General features: G+C 40.3%; 1 protein-coding gene across 6 annotated transcripts in view; it reads right to left on the bottom strand.

The window, feature by feature from the left end:
- Positions 1 to 279: 279 nt before the first annotated feature.
- Positions 280 to 16,831, bottom strand: part of rasa3 (RAS p21 protein activator 3) — a 46,677-nt gene continuing 30,125 nt past the window's right edge. Inside the window, exons 9-26 of one of the 6 annotated variants that reach the window (XR_015476026.1) lie at positions 16,033 to 16,137; positions 15,027 to 15,183; positions 14,367 to 14,515; positions 13,929 to 14,043; positions 13,783 to 13,857; positions 12,454 to 12,577; positions 10,989 to 11,095; positions 10,277 to 10,354; positions 9,801 to 9,878; positions 9,649 to 9,722; positions 8,908 to 8,955; positions 6,940 to 7,046; positions 6,424 to 6,506; positions 6,086 to 6,294; positions 5,811 to 5,914; positions 4,828 to 5,011; positions 1,837 to 2,430; positions 280 to 370 (exon numbers count right to left, since the gene is read on the bottom strand). Coding sequence is in view for 2 of the 6 variants with exons in the window: in XM_087236576.1 (XP_087092702.1) it covers positions 2,355 to 2,430; positions 4,828 to 5,011; positions 5,811 to 5,914; positions 6,086 to 6,294; positions 6,424 to 6,506; positions 6,940 to 7,046; positions 8,908 to 8,955; positions 9,649 to 9,722; positions 9,801 to 9,878; positions 10,277 to 10,354; positions 10,989 to 11,095; positions 12,454 to 12,577; positions 13,783 to 13,857; positions 13,929 to 14,043; positions 14,367 to 14,515; positions 15,027 to 15,183; positions 16,033 to 16,137 (1,873 nt within the window). In the remaining 4 variants the exon portion in view is untranslated. Of the gene's footprint in view, positions 2,431 to 4,827; positions 5,012 to 5,810; positions 5,915 to 6,085; positions 6,295 to 6,423; positions 6,507 to 6,939; positions 7,047 to 8,907; positions 8,956 to 9,648; positions 9,723 to 9,800; positions 9,879 to 10,276; positions 10,355 to 10,988; positions 11,096 to 12,453; positions 12,578 to 13,782; positions 13,858 to 13,928; positions 14,044 to 14,366; positions 14,516 to 15,026; positions 15,184 to 16,032; positions 16,138 to 16,831 lie in introns of all 6 variants that reach the window. The other 5 variants (XR_015476027.1, XR_015476029.1, XR_015476028.1 and 2 more) reach the window with 5 other exon arrangements.

Below are 16,831 nucleotides of genomic sequence, written 5' to 3' on the forward strand. Positions count from 1 at the left end.
GGCGTGGGTTTCCTCCGGGTGCTCCGGTTTCCTCCACAGTCCAAACACATGCGCTATAGGGGAACTGATCAACTACACTGGCCATAGTGTATGAGTGTGTGTATGGGTGTTTCTCAGTACTGGTTTGCAGCTGAAAGGGCATCCGCTGTGTAAAACATATGCTGAATAAGTTGGCGGTTCATTCTGCTGTGGCGACCCCTGATAAATAAGGGACTAAGCCAAAAGAAAATTAACCCCCCCCACCAACCATCAGCATTAAAAATAAAGACTCAGACACAGTTTTGTTTTGCTATTGCCTTCATTTGGACAAAATAAACATGTGCACTGAGTGTGTTTCATTCACTGAATTGGTCTGAACACACATCACTCACTCACACACACACACACACACACACACACACACACACACACTGCTGTCCCTTCTTAAGGTTCTGTGATCAAAGTTCCTTCAGTTACTGAATGGATCAAAAACAGGAGAAATACTCCTACATGACATTATTGCATACTTCATACAGTGCACTGGGATTATTGTGAGGTTGTTTTTCGTCACATTCGCATTATTCTGTGATACAAAAATAAATAACAATTCATTTGGGCAGGAAAACGGGGCTGTTCTTAAAATATAGGAGTATTGAAACGTGCATCACTGAACGACAGAAACACCAAACTAACATGAGGACAGACGACAACAGAAGAGTGAAGCTCCGGCTCATAGTTCACCCCAAATCAAGAGATGAAGGAAAGATGGCTTCAGTGTCTTTACCATTACTGTAAAATCATGGCCAATAATTAAAGTGGAGGAGGACGCGGTGGCGCAGTAGGTAGTGCTGTCGCCTCACAGCAAGAACAATAACCACAATTTCTGACAATAACCAAACAGCTTAGAATGCTTATCAGCCAATCAGAATCCAGCATTCAGCAGCACTGCAATATAATATATATATACATATTTTTTTCATTATGTATGTATATATATATATTCAGTATGTATTTGTGAATATAAATATGAATATTCTGTTGATCTGAGGGTGAAATATGAGCAGGGAATATTCTAAACAGGTCTGATGAAGTTCATCCAAAGAAACACATCCATATTAAACACATCTATAAAGTATGATGGGATGGACTGTGAGCTATTATTGATTATTAATCGATGAAACACACTCACACATGCACTCACGCACACACACACTCACAGATTCACGCACACATTCACACACATGCAAGCGCACAAAAACACACGCACATATACACATGCATGCACACGCACACACATGTACACACTCACACACACATGCAAGCGCACATAAACACACACACACATTTACACTTGCATGCACACACACTCACACATGTGTGCATACACACACTCACACATGCATGCACACAAAAATACACACACACAAACGCACCCATACACACATGAAAGCACACGAAAACACATACACGCACTTACGCATGCATGCGCACACACACAAACACATGCATGCGCACACATTTACACATTCATGCACACACACTCACATATGCGAGCATACGCACACACTCATACATGCATGCACACACAAACACACACACAAACACACTCACACATGCATGCACACACATGTGCGCACACACAAACACACACACTCACACATGCAAGCACACAAAAACCCAGACACACACATTTACACATGCATGCACACACTCATGTGCGCAGACACATTCATAAATGCACACACAGACACTCGCACATGCACGCACACACACACACATACACACATCTGCACGTACACACGCACTCACACATAAACAAACACTCGCACACTCACAATCATACACAGAACCACACACACACACACACACACACAGTAAGAACAGTGTATCAATGCAGTATAAAGACAGACGCTGATGTGCTGCTGAACACAACTGGACCCACAAACCATAAGGAAGTGGTTTAGTGTCACTCCACACGCTGACACACACACACACATTTCCCACAATGCACCTCTTCTTCAGTCTCCCTGGAGACACACTACAGGATCAACACCATACACGTCTGAACATTCCTGATATAAAGAAACAAATTCAGCCGCAGGTCCGTCATCCAGTCACTTATAAACCCTGTGATAGCAAAGGATTGTGGGATACGTCCTGGAGAACTCCGTTTATAAAACATCTAGAGGACGATTCCTTCATAAAATGTTAAAATGCGCCGCGTGGCGAAGCCTCATCGTCCCAGAGCGCGCCATGTGTAAAGTGCGAGACCGCCGCCGCTCGGCTACTGCATTAAACACCACAGCTTTAGCTCGAGTCAGCGGACACTTCCTGTCAATCACACCTCATTTCCTGTGCAGAGGGAGGGGGTGTGGTCAGATGGAGTAGGTGGAGCTTTCTGACTGCTGGCGGATGTAGCACTGGAAGCTCTGATCACCGATTGGATGTTCCCTGAAAACACAAATATATGATGTGTCATAATCAGATGAAGAATTCCCTGCTTCTCACATGTGCAGTCAGTGATGCAGATAACACCGAGTCATGTGGAGGTGCCAATAAAAGAGGCAATGTGTCTTAAAGGGACAGTTCACCCAAAAACCATATCTGTGGTGGTTGAAATTGCGGAAGTTTTCCGGGATAAATAACAAAATGGGAGGGTGGCTGGAGATGGGGCTGAAATACGGGAGACTCCTGGGAAAAACAGGAGTGTTGGCAGGTATGCTCACACACACACACACACACTCTGGACTCTGACTACTTCAATAGACTGAAATGCCCAGCACGGCATGTCAACAATGTCTCGCACTGAACGCTGTCGACCAATCGCTGTCATCGGTCCAATCAGCGCAGATTAGATTGCTGGGATAATCAGGTAAAAATAAATGCAGATTATAAGACAATGAAAGTGTTTTATGAGCTGGCATGCAGATCAGCCTGTTGCTGGACATCCCAAAACCAAAATATGACCCTTTATAAAACATAATGGGGGTTCCCTATAATTTTATTTGTCCTACTATGGAATTCAATGGTTAGCAGTTTCCAACATTCTTATAAACATCTTCTTTTGTGTTTAACTGTAAAAGAATTGTCCAAACATTTGGAACTGCTTTCATTTGTGGCTGAACTATCCCTTTAATATAAATGTAACTCCAGAAATCGCTGTAAGAATTGGAAAACAAACCCAAAACAAATCATTTGCTCACACTTTATTCTGTTTATTCTTTTAAATTTGTATTGAATATTTTTTAGAACAAATAAATCTGCCTGTGCTAGATTTTGGAGCACTATCGTAAGTTATTTCAAGAGTTCACACTTAGCTGATGATTTATAAAAGCTTGTTTGACATGCTGTCCCGGGAGAGAGCCCCGAGCTCAAGGGCTCCTCGAGCCCGGGGCTTAACTCCTGTTGGCAGAGCAAGAGGGGAGCCTGAGCTCGTTGGATCTCAGACCTCCCCTGCTGCGGTAGCTAAGGGAACACAAGGGATTAGACAAGCTTGATTGTTATGCGTGTTGAATGTCTTTGGATGGTGGGAGGAAACCGGAGAACCCGGGGAAAACCCACGCGGACACGGGGAGAACATACAAACTCCTCACAGAAACACCCACCGGTCCTGTGGAACCAGGACTGGCAGTGGTCTTGCTGTGGGGCTCACAGTGCTAACCACTGAGCCGCCGTGCCGCCCAATCAGAGGTAAAGGAGGAGAATAGGGGAAGAAGGGAGTTTCTTCCAAACGAAGATAAAGTGAACTGAAAACTGTGGCTATTTATAGTAGCTTAGGGCTCGTATGATTGGAAGATAGTGATTAGCAAATGCGAGACCGGCCGTGATAAATCATAAGCATGTGATCCTCTCGAAATTAGTTTATGAATAAACTTCACTTTGTTAGATGAGCTCCAGATTTGGCTTCAGTACTGACTAATCTAGTGTATTTGCACACATTTAATATTGTAGAGCTTCCTTTTAAAGATACGTGTTTAAAAGAGAGATTTGTGAGGGATGAACTCATATATGCTGAGCGCTGTATATATTACTGCAAAACATAACAATATTACAGCCAGGGCTTTACATTAACTTTTTTAATCACCAGTCACTGTGGCTAGTAGTTTTCCAATGTTACTAGCCACTCTGCATTTTCACTAGCCACAATTTTGTTGTTGGGAAAATATATTTTATATGCATAAATTTGACGTTGACATGCTAAAATGACTTGATTTAAATTTTGTGCTGTGTCCACATGCGTCCTCATTCATTTCACTTTTTGTGTGTCGAGAATGAGTTCGCTCAATGAGTGTGAGCAAATGGGTCAGGGTTTCATAGTGTTATATTGCAATTAGTTTTTATTTCACATGACCTTTTTTACAGCTCAAAATTAACGATTTACCAAATTTATCTCTATAACCATGCGAAACAATAATTATTTCTTAGCCACAAATTTTTAATGTGTCAAAACAAGCAAAATATAGCTGTATACTTTACTTTTTATTTAACTAAACATTTCTTAAAAAAGAAAGAAAAGCAATTGACTTAAAAGCAGATGAAACATACCGTGTGTGATAATGAAAGGATCACATGTACACGGTTAACTTTAGGCAATTTAATAATCTGTTCAAAGTGAAAGCAGCCGGTGCCGCTTACAAAAAGACACATTTTGAGCTCTTAAAAGCATCAGGACTGTGGATGCATCTTCATCACTATTTGTCTAGTTTATTTGAAAGAGGACTGATGACAGTTGCGTTTCCAGAACCTGTTCCAGACACAGTTGCTTCACGATTCGGGAGCGCGCACGCGTTAAGCAGTCGCGCGCATCACATCAGCTGTTAGCGATGATCTTTACTCTGTGATACTCACTGGCTTCCATACTTGGTTTTCCTGAACTTGTCTCGTTTGTACTGTGTGTGCTGCTGCTCCAGTGTCTGCACGGCGGAGATCACGAGTCTCAGGGTTTTATAGGTTTCCTGCGGGTCATCGATCACAAACGTAGAGTATTCCTCTTGCTCCGGCCCGTCGTACACGGATTTACTGCCACACGCCTCTGCACACAGTATCAGGACATTTTCATCAACACAGTTCTCCTACTAAAATCCCACAACTTTAACAAGACTTAAAGGTAAACATCTATGACGTTGTGCTTAGATCAGTAAAATAGAGGCCATGTCTATGAATTAGGGCTAAACTTATTAATTAATTGTTAATAATTAATAATTAATATTAATAATTGAATTAATAATTGAATTATTTGATTTAATATTCATCACTTGTTTTCAGCTCCTTTTTCACTTGAACAACTAAACGCATGCTCAGGTCTATTTAACCCACTATATTATCGATGCTGTAAAAGGTACCCCATGAACTTAAATGTAGCCAATCTTCCCCCGGACGTTTTCAGTGGCTAAACAACACTTCCGTGCATATAAACCCATTTATAAACAAGAACACGGTCTACATCAGCTTTGCATGGCAAAAATAGTTTTAAAACAGACCTGTCTAAAAGTAATACTCCAGCCGTGGCGTCACGCTTCCGATCATTGTTTTGATCTGCATAACGTCATTGCCTTTAACGTGCTAAAGTATTCCCGATATTAATTCAGGGTTTAGAAAAGTTTTAATTCTGCATTTTTGGCAGAAGCTCTATCAGTTTGCAGGATGACGTCTCTCTGTCAGCAATAGATCCGTGCTTTTAACTTATATGAGAGCATGTGATTGGCTGAAGATAGAAACAAATAACTCTTCCCTTATCATGAGTGTACGAACCCTGAATGAGTTTTCATGACTGCTCTGTTAGTGTGATATTCTCCTGTGTGTGTGTGTGTGCGTGCGTGTGTTGGACTCACCCTGCATCTTCACCAGTTTGGACATGTATGTGCTGTAGAGCGAGTAGATCCTCTCCGTCTCTCGATCTCCATCCACATCCAGCTGAATGTTGGCAGGAAGTCCACTAAACGACAGGAAGAAGAACATAAGTCATGATTCACACCTAATGTGAACAGAATATAGAGACCATACACAAGAATAAAAGTGTAAAGTGTGGTGTAAGCAGAATATAGACACAATAAAATGTAAAGTGTGCTGATAAGTATATGAGTATATGTGTGTGTGTGTGTCTCACCCTGTGCAGGGCGTGCAGCCGGGCGCTGTGTCCGCAGACAGCTTACAGCAGAGCCAGTGTCCGTTGAGGAATGCAGACGGGTGGAAGGTGCTCAGGCGCTTGCGGTTGCACTGACTGACCTTCGTCAGGATGTCAATCCAGTCTCGGGCCTCCACACAGTTATTAGCCTGAATGTAGAGCGCCCTCTCTGGCTGGATGACCTGGAACATCTGCAGGAACACACACACATAGCAGATCAGCGATTGAAAAGCTCAGAAACACACACACACATAGCAGATAAGGAATAAAGAGCTCAAGACACACACACACACACACACACGTAAAGCAGATTCTCTTACATTCTTCATCTTGAAGGACTCTTCCTCCAGTCTCTCTACAGCCAGGATGTTCTCTATAGGGATACTGCACAGAGCGCCCTCTCCTGGACACACACACACACACACACACACACACACAAACACACGGTGAGTTTTCATGTTTTATGTTCTCCTCACATCTTCACAATCCTTCATTCTGGCTGAGTTATGAGCCGATTATTTCATGGTGACCCAAAACATCAACACACAGGAAAATTTACTGGTATTGCTATACTTGTGGGGACATTTGCTTCTCATAATGTGATGAACAGCAGGAGGTCTCATTTTCTCTTAATTGACTGGTTATTTACAGTACTTTTTGGCAGGAAAAGAGTTAAACAGCACTTGGGAAATAATTAAAAACAATTAACAATCATTTTGACTGTAACTGTATATTAATATGAACAATATTATTAATATGTCAAACACAGGATGGGATTGATGACAGACGCCTCACACACCTGTAGTGAGAGTTTCAGGACAAACCTTTTGCGTTACCTTTGGTTTTATGGTAGGTGAACTCGTGGTTGGTGAGGCGAAACCATCTCTTCTTGAAGTTCTTCAGACCGAAGCGGTTTCGTCCCTGAGCTCGCTTGATCATGAATCTGAAGGTCAGAAGAGGGAAACATCAGAGAATCCATCACACACACTCCTACAGTCTGGTTAATAATCCACCGCTCTGATGTCAACAAAACCCACCACTGCATTTGATTATTCTCCACACTCCTGCATTACTCTGGGATTGTGTTCAATAACTGCTGTCGTCATCTACATGTGTTATCTGCAATATTCTCAATCTTTAATGGAAGATTTACCATTTGAATGATTTCTGGTCAATATTTGGTCAAATACGTGTATGTTTCATTTGAGATATTATAAAATGATGTACAGTGGTCCCCTGTATTCACTAGAGTTCTAAAAATAACCGGCCATAGGTGAAATCCATGAAGTAGTCTGCTTTATTTTTTACAGATATTATAGATATCACAACAAGAAGGTTGTTGGTTCTGAGTCCTGGCTCGGTCAGTTGGTGTTTCTGTGTGGAGTTTGCATGGTTTAAAAAAAAATAAAAACTGCTTTTAATCTAGCTGAAATAAAACAAATAAGACTTTCTCCAGAAGAATAAATATTATCAGACATATTGTAAACATTTCCTGAATCTGTTCAACATAATTTGGAAAATATTTTAAAAAGAAGAAAAAAAAATCAGAGGTGGGGGAATAATTATGACTTCAACTGTATATATATATATATGTGTATGCTGCTATTATTTATTTAACTGCTATCGAAATATATTACTAATTAATCCTCTCTTTATACAATTTATTAAGTTTCAGGCCTGTAGGCATAAGGGGTTCTGGTGGTTTAAAAGATGAAAAGTGTGATTGTTATTATTTTTGAAAAATTTCTTATTATTTAAATGGCCAAATTCTAACCAAGCAAGACTTAATGTACAGGCCAGTGTGTTATTTGCCTGTAGGCTTCAGTGTTTAATTTACAACAAGTTTTAACAGATTTAACAGATTTATGATAGGTGATGAAAAATTGTCTTTAAAAATAAGAATCTTTTTATATTTTTTTATTCAAAATTTTCATTATTTATAAAACTGTAAAATAAAAATAACAGTTTAAATGCACATTTGTAAATAAACACTTTAATAGTACAATAGTATGGTAAACAATTTGACAAAATGCTTGGAAATATTTTTTGGTACATCAAAAAGTGGTTATGATAACCATGCGGCAAAAAATAAGTTCTTAAAATGTCACTAAAATAAATATGCAATATGTGTACCTTATAATTAAATAGAAAACAAATAAGCAGCCTATTTCAATAAGCCGGCTACAGGCCTAATAGTGTAATGTAAGAATAATGTCTATTACTGATTAAGAGAGTTTAATAAAGACTTCAGTGTATTTAGCTATAGTGTAAATATAACATGTCTCATATATCAGTATTATGCCTATACACAGGCTGTATTTTGTCTGACAAAATGTTGCGACCTCTGATTAATAAATAGACGAAGCCGAAAAGACAATGAATGTATATAAATGAGAGTAAATCAGTAATACAAAAAAGGTTTCATGTGTCATAATTAGTAATAAAATTAAAGCACAGTAGAGACCTCTGTAATATCTCCGTTATTAAAACTGAGACTAAAAGCAGAATAGGTGGAGAATTTTCCTCTCCTGCTGCTCAGGTGTTTCTTCAGGATGTGAGTGTCTGAAAGAGTGCTCAGATTTACAGCTTCAAAACAACATCAACATCACCATCATCTCAATTCAGCCACTAATAAAGGAGGAACAGCTGACAGCTCTGGGTCTGTCCTCTTAATAGGCACACTAGTAAGGGTGTATGTGTGTTCACTACACAGGGAGGAAGCACAAGAACAGAGATCTTCTGGAAGGCTGTGTGGAGAGTCGGAAGTCATGAATTAAGGGTCAAAGGTCACAATGGCATCTTACCTGCCTGAGCCTTTGGCATCAAACCTCTTAATAATGAGTTTAACGCTCCTGCGGCCAGCAGAGAAACACAAACACACACACACGTTTGTTTTTCTGTCTCACATGTTTACTGTGGCTTCACTCGAACCCTAAACTAACCCTCACAGAAACAGCAGCCAACCATCAGATACTAATGAATCAGACAGACATTGAAACACACACACACACACACACAGATATACAAACAACACAAACACATATATTTAAACAACACACACATTCAAACAAACAGTCAAATATACACACACACATATATTTAAACAAACATACTCAAACACACGCACACACACACACACACACACACACACACACACACACACAACACACAAAATGCACGCACAATCAGACAGATGCTAAAACACCCACACACAAATACACACAGACTCAAACACACACACACACATACAGACAACAATACTAAAACACACACACAGAGTAACACTTCAAACACACTAAAACTCACACACACACACACACACACATACATACAAACTCAAACACACAAATACACACACACTCAAACAAACAAACACACACACACACATTCAGACAAATATTCTCAAACACACACACTGAGTAACACTTCAAACACACTAAAACTCACACACACAAACACACACACACACACATCCACACACAAACTCAAACACACAAATACACACACATAAAAACTCTCTCTTACACACACACACACACACTCACCCTTCCTTCAGCATGATGGGCGTCTCGATGCTCTTCTGGTCCCAGCGTGCTGATGACGAGATCAGATCCAGAAACTGCAGCGCATAAACACACATCAGAAAACTGACGACACACACATTCACACACACAAACAGACACACACACACACTCACGTTCTTCACTGCGTCTGCGTACTTCTGCTCATTGAAGTAGTCGTAGAAAGCAGCCATGTAGGACTCTTTAAAGTTGGCCTGTCAGAGAGAGAAGAGTGTTTATTATTATCCTCATCACACACTGCAGTCTGAGTGTCACAGCACAACACACTCCGCATCTGCATCACACAATATAAACTCAAGCAAACACAATGTTCTCCCCGTGTTGGTATGGGTTTCCTCCACAGTCTAAACACATGCGCTATAGGGGAATTGATCAACTACATTGTCTGTTGTGTATGTGTGTATGAGTGTATATGAGTGTGTATGGGTGTTTCCTAGTACTGGGTTGCGGCTGGCAGGGCATCCACTGTGTAAAACATGCTGGAACAGTTGGTGGTTCATTCCGGTGTGGAGACTTGATAAATAAGGGATTAAGCTGAAGTAAAATGAGTGAGTGAATGAAGCTTTAAGTGTAAATACGTGCACACACTCACAGATTTGGACTTGGCCAGGCTCCCCAGAGTCTGTATGGTTTTGGAAATGAGCGTCAGGGTTCGAGATGTGCACGGATCCTGGATGAGAGAAAACATGACCGGAGTAAACACCTAGATCAGTGTGTCTGTGTGTGTGAGAGGATGCTTTTGTGTTTCTGTATGTATGTGTGCCCAGGCCTGTGTGTGTGTGTGTGTGTGTGTTTGTTTGTATGAGTTGGAATGTGTGTGTGTATAAGAGTGTGTGTGTGTGTTTGCATGTACACATTTTTTTTCTATGTGTGTGTGTGTGTTTGCGTGTACGCAATTTTTTTCTCTACATGTGTGTGTTTGTGTGTGTGTGTGTGTGTGAGAGAGAGTTTGCGTGTGCAAAATTGTATTTTCTCAATATGTTTGTGTGCATATGCGTGTGTTTGTATGTGTCTATGTACATGTGTGTGTGTGTCTATGTTTGTGTGTTTCCTTAAGAGAGTGTGTGTATAAGAATGTGAGGTGTGTTTGCGTGTACACAGTTTTATTGCTATGTGTGTGTGCACATGTGTGTGTGAGTGTGTATGTGTGGCTACATGCATGTGTTTGTGTGTTTGTGAGAGTGTGTATATGTGTGTGTGTGTGTGCGTGTGTGTACAATTATTTTTCTCTCTCTCTATGTGTGTGTGTGTGTGTTTGTATGAGTGTCTACATGTGTGTGTGTGTGTTTGTGATGTGTCTGCACCGGGTGATGCGGCCGCAGGTGGAACAGGTTTGGCGACAGGATTGCAGGAGCAAAGAAGCGCAGGAAGATGAAGCTGCTGACTGCCGTGTAGCGAACATCTGCATCCACTGAAAACACAACAGCATAGAACACATTACTTTTACAAATGATATTAACCCAGCACACACACCTGTCTCTTCACCTGACTCCTCAACTACAAAACCCATCAAAAATTATAATTACTTTAATTTTAATTCACAAACTTAACATCAGATTGAAAAACTCCTCACAATTATTTATATACAGGTTTGCAGAAAGCAGAAATTTGAATACTAGCATGCTACACAGAAACTATACAGTAGTTCACACATGCAAAACTCATCAACATTTGCATTGGGACAGAAATGAATCTCTCAGAGGACCAGCAACTTCACCAAATCTGTAGGAAATTTGCTTTTAATCAATTAGCTGAACTCAAATCTTAAAGTTCTCCTGTACAACTGTCTGTAGAGTGAGGTGTGTGTGTGTGTGTGTGTGTCTGCAGTGCTCGTCTGTGGCCTGAAGGTGGCGATGCAACACTCACAACAACACAAACTGGAAAATGGAGGAAAACAAACACAGGAGAACAGCAAGAGTTCATCAAACTGATGCTCAATCAGAGAAATCTGACAACTTTAATGCTTGTTTCTGCATCATCAGCTGCTCCACAGCACTTAAACCTGCTCTCAGAGCTGATGAGGAGCGACTTCTGCTGTCAAACACTGACAAACCACACTTCATTTCATCTGTATGTCTGTAGCTCATTTCACAACACAAATCATCTCAATCACTGCAGAAAATGCTTTCTTACTCAGAGTTTTTGTCTTGTTTCTAGCCCAAACATCGAAAGATTCCCAAACCAAGAAGCATTTTCTAAACAAGCAAAACATATCGTCTTGTTTTCAGAGTCAAAATTAAGTGAGTTAAAACAAGCTAAATAATCAGACAATGAGGTAAGCAGAATAAACATGTTTTCACTGAAATGACATTATTTTTCTTACCCTATTGGCAGATTATTATGCTTTTTTATTTCGGCTAGAATAAAAGCTGTTTTAAAATAAAATCGATTGTTTTAACCCCATTTTAAGGTCAATATTATTCGCCCCCTTCAGCAATATTAGTGTTGGAATGTCTCCAGAACAAACCACTGTTATACAACGACTTGCCTAATTACCCTAACTTTACCCTAATTACCCTAGTGAAGCCTTTACATGTCACTTTAAGCTGTATAGAAGTGTCTTGAAGAACATCTTGTCTAATATTATGTGCTGTCATCATGACAAATATAAAATAAATCAGTTATTAGAGATGAGTTATTTACACTTTTATGATTAGAAATGTGTTCTGACCATTATAAGTGTGTTCTGATCTCTCCATTATTTATATATAGATGTACACTATAATGGTGATGTGGACGTCAAATAAAGTAGATAAATGAGCCGCTCACCCTGAAAGCGCGAGGCCGCAGACTCGCGCAGAGAGAAGAAGATGTCGCACATGACGGTCGGGCAGCTGACGCCGGAGCTGGTGATCACGCTGAAGATGCGGTCCACATACTGACGCAGGTTTTCCTGAGGACACACACAGAAATATTCAATCTCAGATATTCCTGAACAAATATCTAAACAACTAAAGCTGAACTGAAAACTCATAACAGCTACAAATAATAAAACGGACAAGAAAATTACTGCGTCATTTAATTAATAGAAAATAATAAATTAATATAAAATAATTCAATTATGATAGCAAAAGGTTTTTCATACTGATCCATCACTTATTCTTGATATATTTAATATAACTCAATGTTTTAGTAGTTTAAACCGTTAGTAGTGATTTAAATGAGTAAATTAATGCAATTAAATGTAATTATTTGTATATTGGCGACGCAGTAGCACAGTAGGTAGTGCTGTCGCCTCACAGCAAGAAGGTGGCTAGGTCGCTGGTTCGAACCTCAGCTTAGTTGGTGTTTCTGTGTGGAGTTTGCATGTTCTCCCTGCGTTCGCGTGCTCCGGTTTCCCCCACAGTCAAACACATGCGGTACAGGTGAATTGGGTAGGCTAAATTGTCCGTAGTGTATGAGTGTGTGTGTGTGTGTGTGTGGATGTTTCCCAAAGATCGGTTGCGGCTGGAAGGGCATCCGCTGCGTAAAAACATGCTGGATAAGTTGGCGGTTCATTCCGCTGTGGCGACCCCAGATTAATAAAGGGACTAAGCCGACAAGAAAATAAATGACTGTATTAGTGTATTATTAATTCAATTATTAATTATTAAATAAATAAAACACATTTAATTATTAATTATTAAATTAATAATAAAAATATTTTAAAAATTAAATTAAAAACTAATTAACTTGGACAGAGAAAAACACACTGTTGCAGTACACTGCACATTTTACAGTATTACTGACAATTCTTCCAGTTTTACAGGCTAAATTTACAAGCGTACTGTAAATGAATAATTACAGCTGTGTTGTAGTTTTACAGCTTAATTGTAATTGTAATTTACAGTGCACTTGTAAACTTTACAATATTACCGACAACCAAAATTGCCAGTAATACTGTACATTTTACAGCAATTTATTACAGTGGTTTTCAACACAATATATTGAACATAATAGTTTAATAACTCATTTCATTTGTCTTTTGTACTGTACATCACAAAAGGGCAAATAATTTTGTCTATAAGTAAATGTTACACCGAACATTATTACACCCATAATCTCACATTACATGCTTTGGGAAACTGTTTGGTTTGAGGAACAGAAGTTGACGCTCACCCTGTTTGTGTCCAGATTCTCCGACTCCTTCAGCTTGACGGGGTCGATCTCGCAGGGTTTGTGGTCGCTGCAGATCTACAGTTAAATAAGAAACACGGTAAACGCGGCGTTCAGATATCCTGCATTATAGATGGAGATAGACCCACCTCATCGATGATGGGCTTCAGTGTGACGCGCAGGTAATGCATCCCCGCCAGCTTCATAGTCTCATCGATGCACTTGGACGTGAGCGAGTTCCCTCTGAATATGGTGTTGGGGTCCCTGCGCAGACAGAGGAGACACTGAATAAGGGGGGACACTAATACACACCTCCTGGTCTCCATTGTGTAACCAATAGGGTGTATGCACAGCTACACTTTCCTCAGGCCCCAAAATGTACATATTCGGCAGGGTATGATGAATGATCTGATGGGTATTTCTAGCTGAAAATTTACAGACACATTCAACGACTTACCGTACATCTGGTGTAAAATAGGAGCCCTTTAAAGAATCTTTGGTGGTTTCATAAAAAGTGTGAGGAGCAATAGAGGATCATGAGGAGCTGCTGTGTATTCACTGACGCTGCTGGTGTGTGTTTTACTCACTGTGTGCGGCTGATCTCTGCGTGAGCGATGGCACTGAGGAAAGGCACGATCTTGCCGTAGTGCAGGAAGAGTCTGACCAGCGGGACGGCCGCCTCCTGCTTCTCCCGACACACCTCACCCAGAATATGAGCCGCAGACGCTGACACCGGCTACACATACCCACACACACACATTAAGACACACATACACAAACACTTGCTTACTTGTTTTATTAAGTTAAATTGAATTATACAAAGTTTATATTTTTAATCTGATTGATTGATGTAAGCTGACTAGAAAAGTTCATTTGATTGAACTAAAAAAATGTAGGATAGCAAGAGTTTTCTTTACAGTGAGCAAGCATTTACTGTAATAGACATCTAATAGACATCAAAACATAGACGGCTTGGTGAAAAACCCAAATTAAGTCTTGTTTTAGCAAAGCCATGTACATTTAGACGTCTGTTAAACACAAAAAATGATTTGATGTTAGTCTAATTGTGGGCTATTCTTACATATCTATTAGACTTTCCTAAATTTAGTCTCGCTTAATCACAGCCGTCGATGTTTAGACATCTATTAGACGTCTTTTAAACAAACAAAAATGCTTGTTGTGTCTGATGTAAAGAATAAAGCTCAACTATATGAGTGTGTGTGTGTGTGTGTGTGTGTGTGACTGACCTGTACGTGTGCTGACTGCAGCAGCAGGTCTCGCAGCGGGTTGTAATGCTCCGTCGGGAACACGTGGTCCTCCGTGTAAACGATGTTGAGTCTCAGCGAGCCCAGCTCATCCGCCTTCACTGACTTATGGCCGTTATCTCTGGGCTGCAGGAAGTACCTGAAAGAGTCAGAGTGGATGATGATGAGGATGATGATGCTGTCCGCAATAACAACCCAGGCTCATTGGAGAACCACGAAATACATGGCCGAGGCAACTTTTACTTTTATTTTTGACAATCTCAAATGTGTTACTGTCCCACATGTGCTCATGCATGCCATTTATCGTAAATCCACTAGAGGTCTCTGTCTAGATTATTACAAATGTCAAATACATTACTGGGCCACATGTTCTCATATGTGCCATCTCTCATAAATCCACTAGAGGCCGCTGCCTACATTTATAGCAATACCTGCCATCTCTTATAAATCCACTAGAGGCCGCTGTCAACTTGTCAATCTCAAATAGGGTGCTGGTCCTTGTCAGCTCATCACACATGCCCTTTACATGTCTGGCCAACTTGTACACATTACATCTGACCCACATCCTTTCTTAAACCCAACCGATAGTGTTTTCATAGGCAAACTAGAAGAGAAAAGCACATTCTTTTACAACTATTTCACACTTATTTTTTTTTTTAGTTTTACTCGGATTCTGAAACTCTAGATTCTGTCATTTGCTAGACTCGAACCCCAGAACCCCTGCTCCACTTCCCAAGCCATACAAGACAACCTGCTGAGCAAATGGACCACACTGTAAAAGTTGTCCATAAGTAGTCAATCAGTCAGAAGCGAAAAGAAACAGAAGTTGTCTGCGATGTCATACGGCACCATAGTGTTTACTTTACACACAAAATGCAGCCCGATGTACGCTTCCCTAATAAGCAACCCTGGGCACATATCCCCAATGAGCCTTGGGTTGTCATTTCCATCTCTCTCAGACTGAACACACACATGATGAGGCTCATACCATGCATCGTGAACACCCGCCTGTCCCAGCACCTTCAGTGGCACCCGTACCTCTCCCAGAAACTCATCGCCAAACTTCAGGTTACTGGCGTTCCACAGGTCCACCCTGAGGACAGAGACGCATTTACAGTTATTTAACAGACACTGATATGCAAAGTGACTTACAAGTGGAGATGACAGAAACACTTTGAATTATTAGAGAGGTGCAGTGCATTATTATTCACTTATTCATTATTATTGTCATTTTACAACAGTAATAATAATAAAACCTTTAACTTATGGAGCACTTTATATTTTAATTAAAATCTCAAAGTGAAAAGGAAAAAACCATGATGAAATAATAGCAAAAGGACAAAATATGTTAAGAGTGTGACTCGTAAACACAGAGAGTGATGCATCGTGTGTGTTTGTGGCCAGTTTATGTAGTAACACTCTCAGTTACGTCATCACAGGCTGCTTCTGAGAAACACACACACACACACACACACACAAACACTCATAAACAGGCTTGCACTCATACTCACACATACACACTCATAAACAGGCACGCACTGACATATACACATATGTACACACACACGGACACACTCACAAACAGGCACACACTTACACATACGGATTCACAAATAGGTACGAACCCAATCACTTACACTCACACATACACACACGCTCTCTCTCACACAGTCAGAAACAGGCAAACACTTCCACATGCACTCACAAACAGGCACAAATTAACTTACTTACACTTACACACACACACAAACACACTCTCTCACACACTTACAAACAAGCACAAACCC

The sequence above is a fragment of the Danio rerio genome, chromosome 1 (genome assembly GCF_052040795.2).
Source record: "Danio rerio strain M-AB ecotype USA chromosome 1, GRCz13ab, whole genome shotgun sequence".
NCBI classification, from domain to species: domain Eukaryota; kingdom Metazoa; phylum Chordata; class Actinopteri; order Cypriniformes; family Danionidae; genus Danio; species Danio rerio.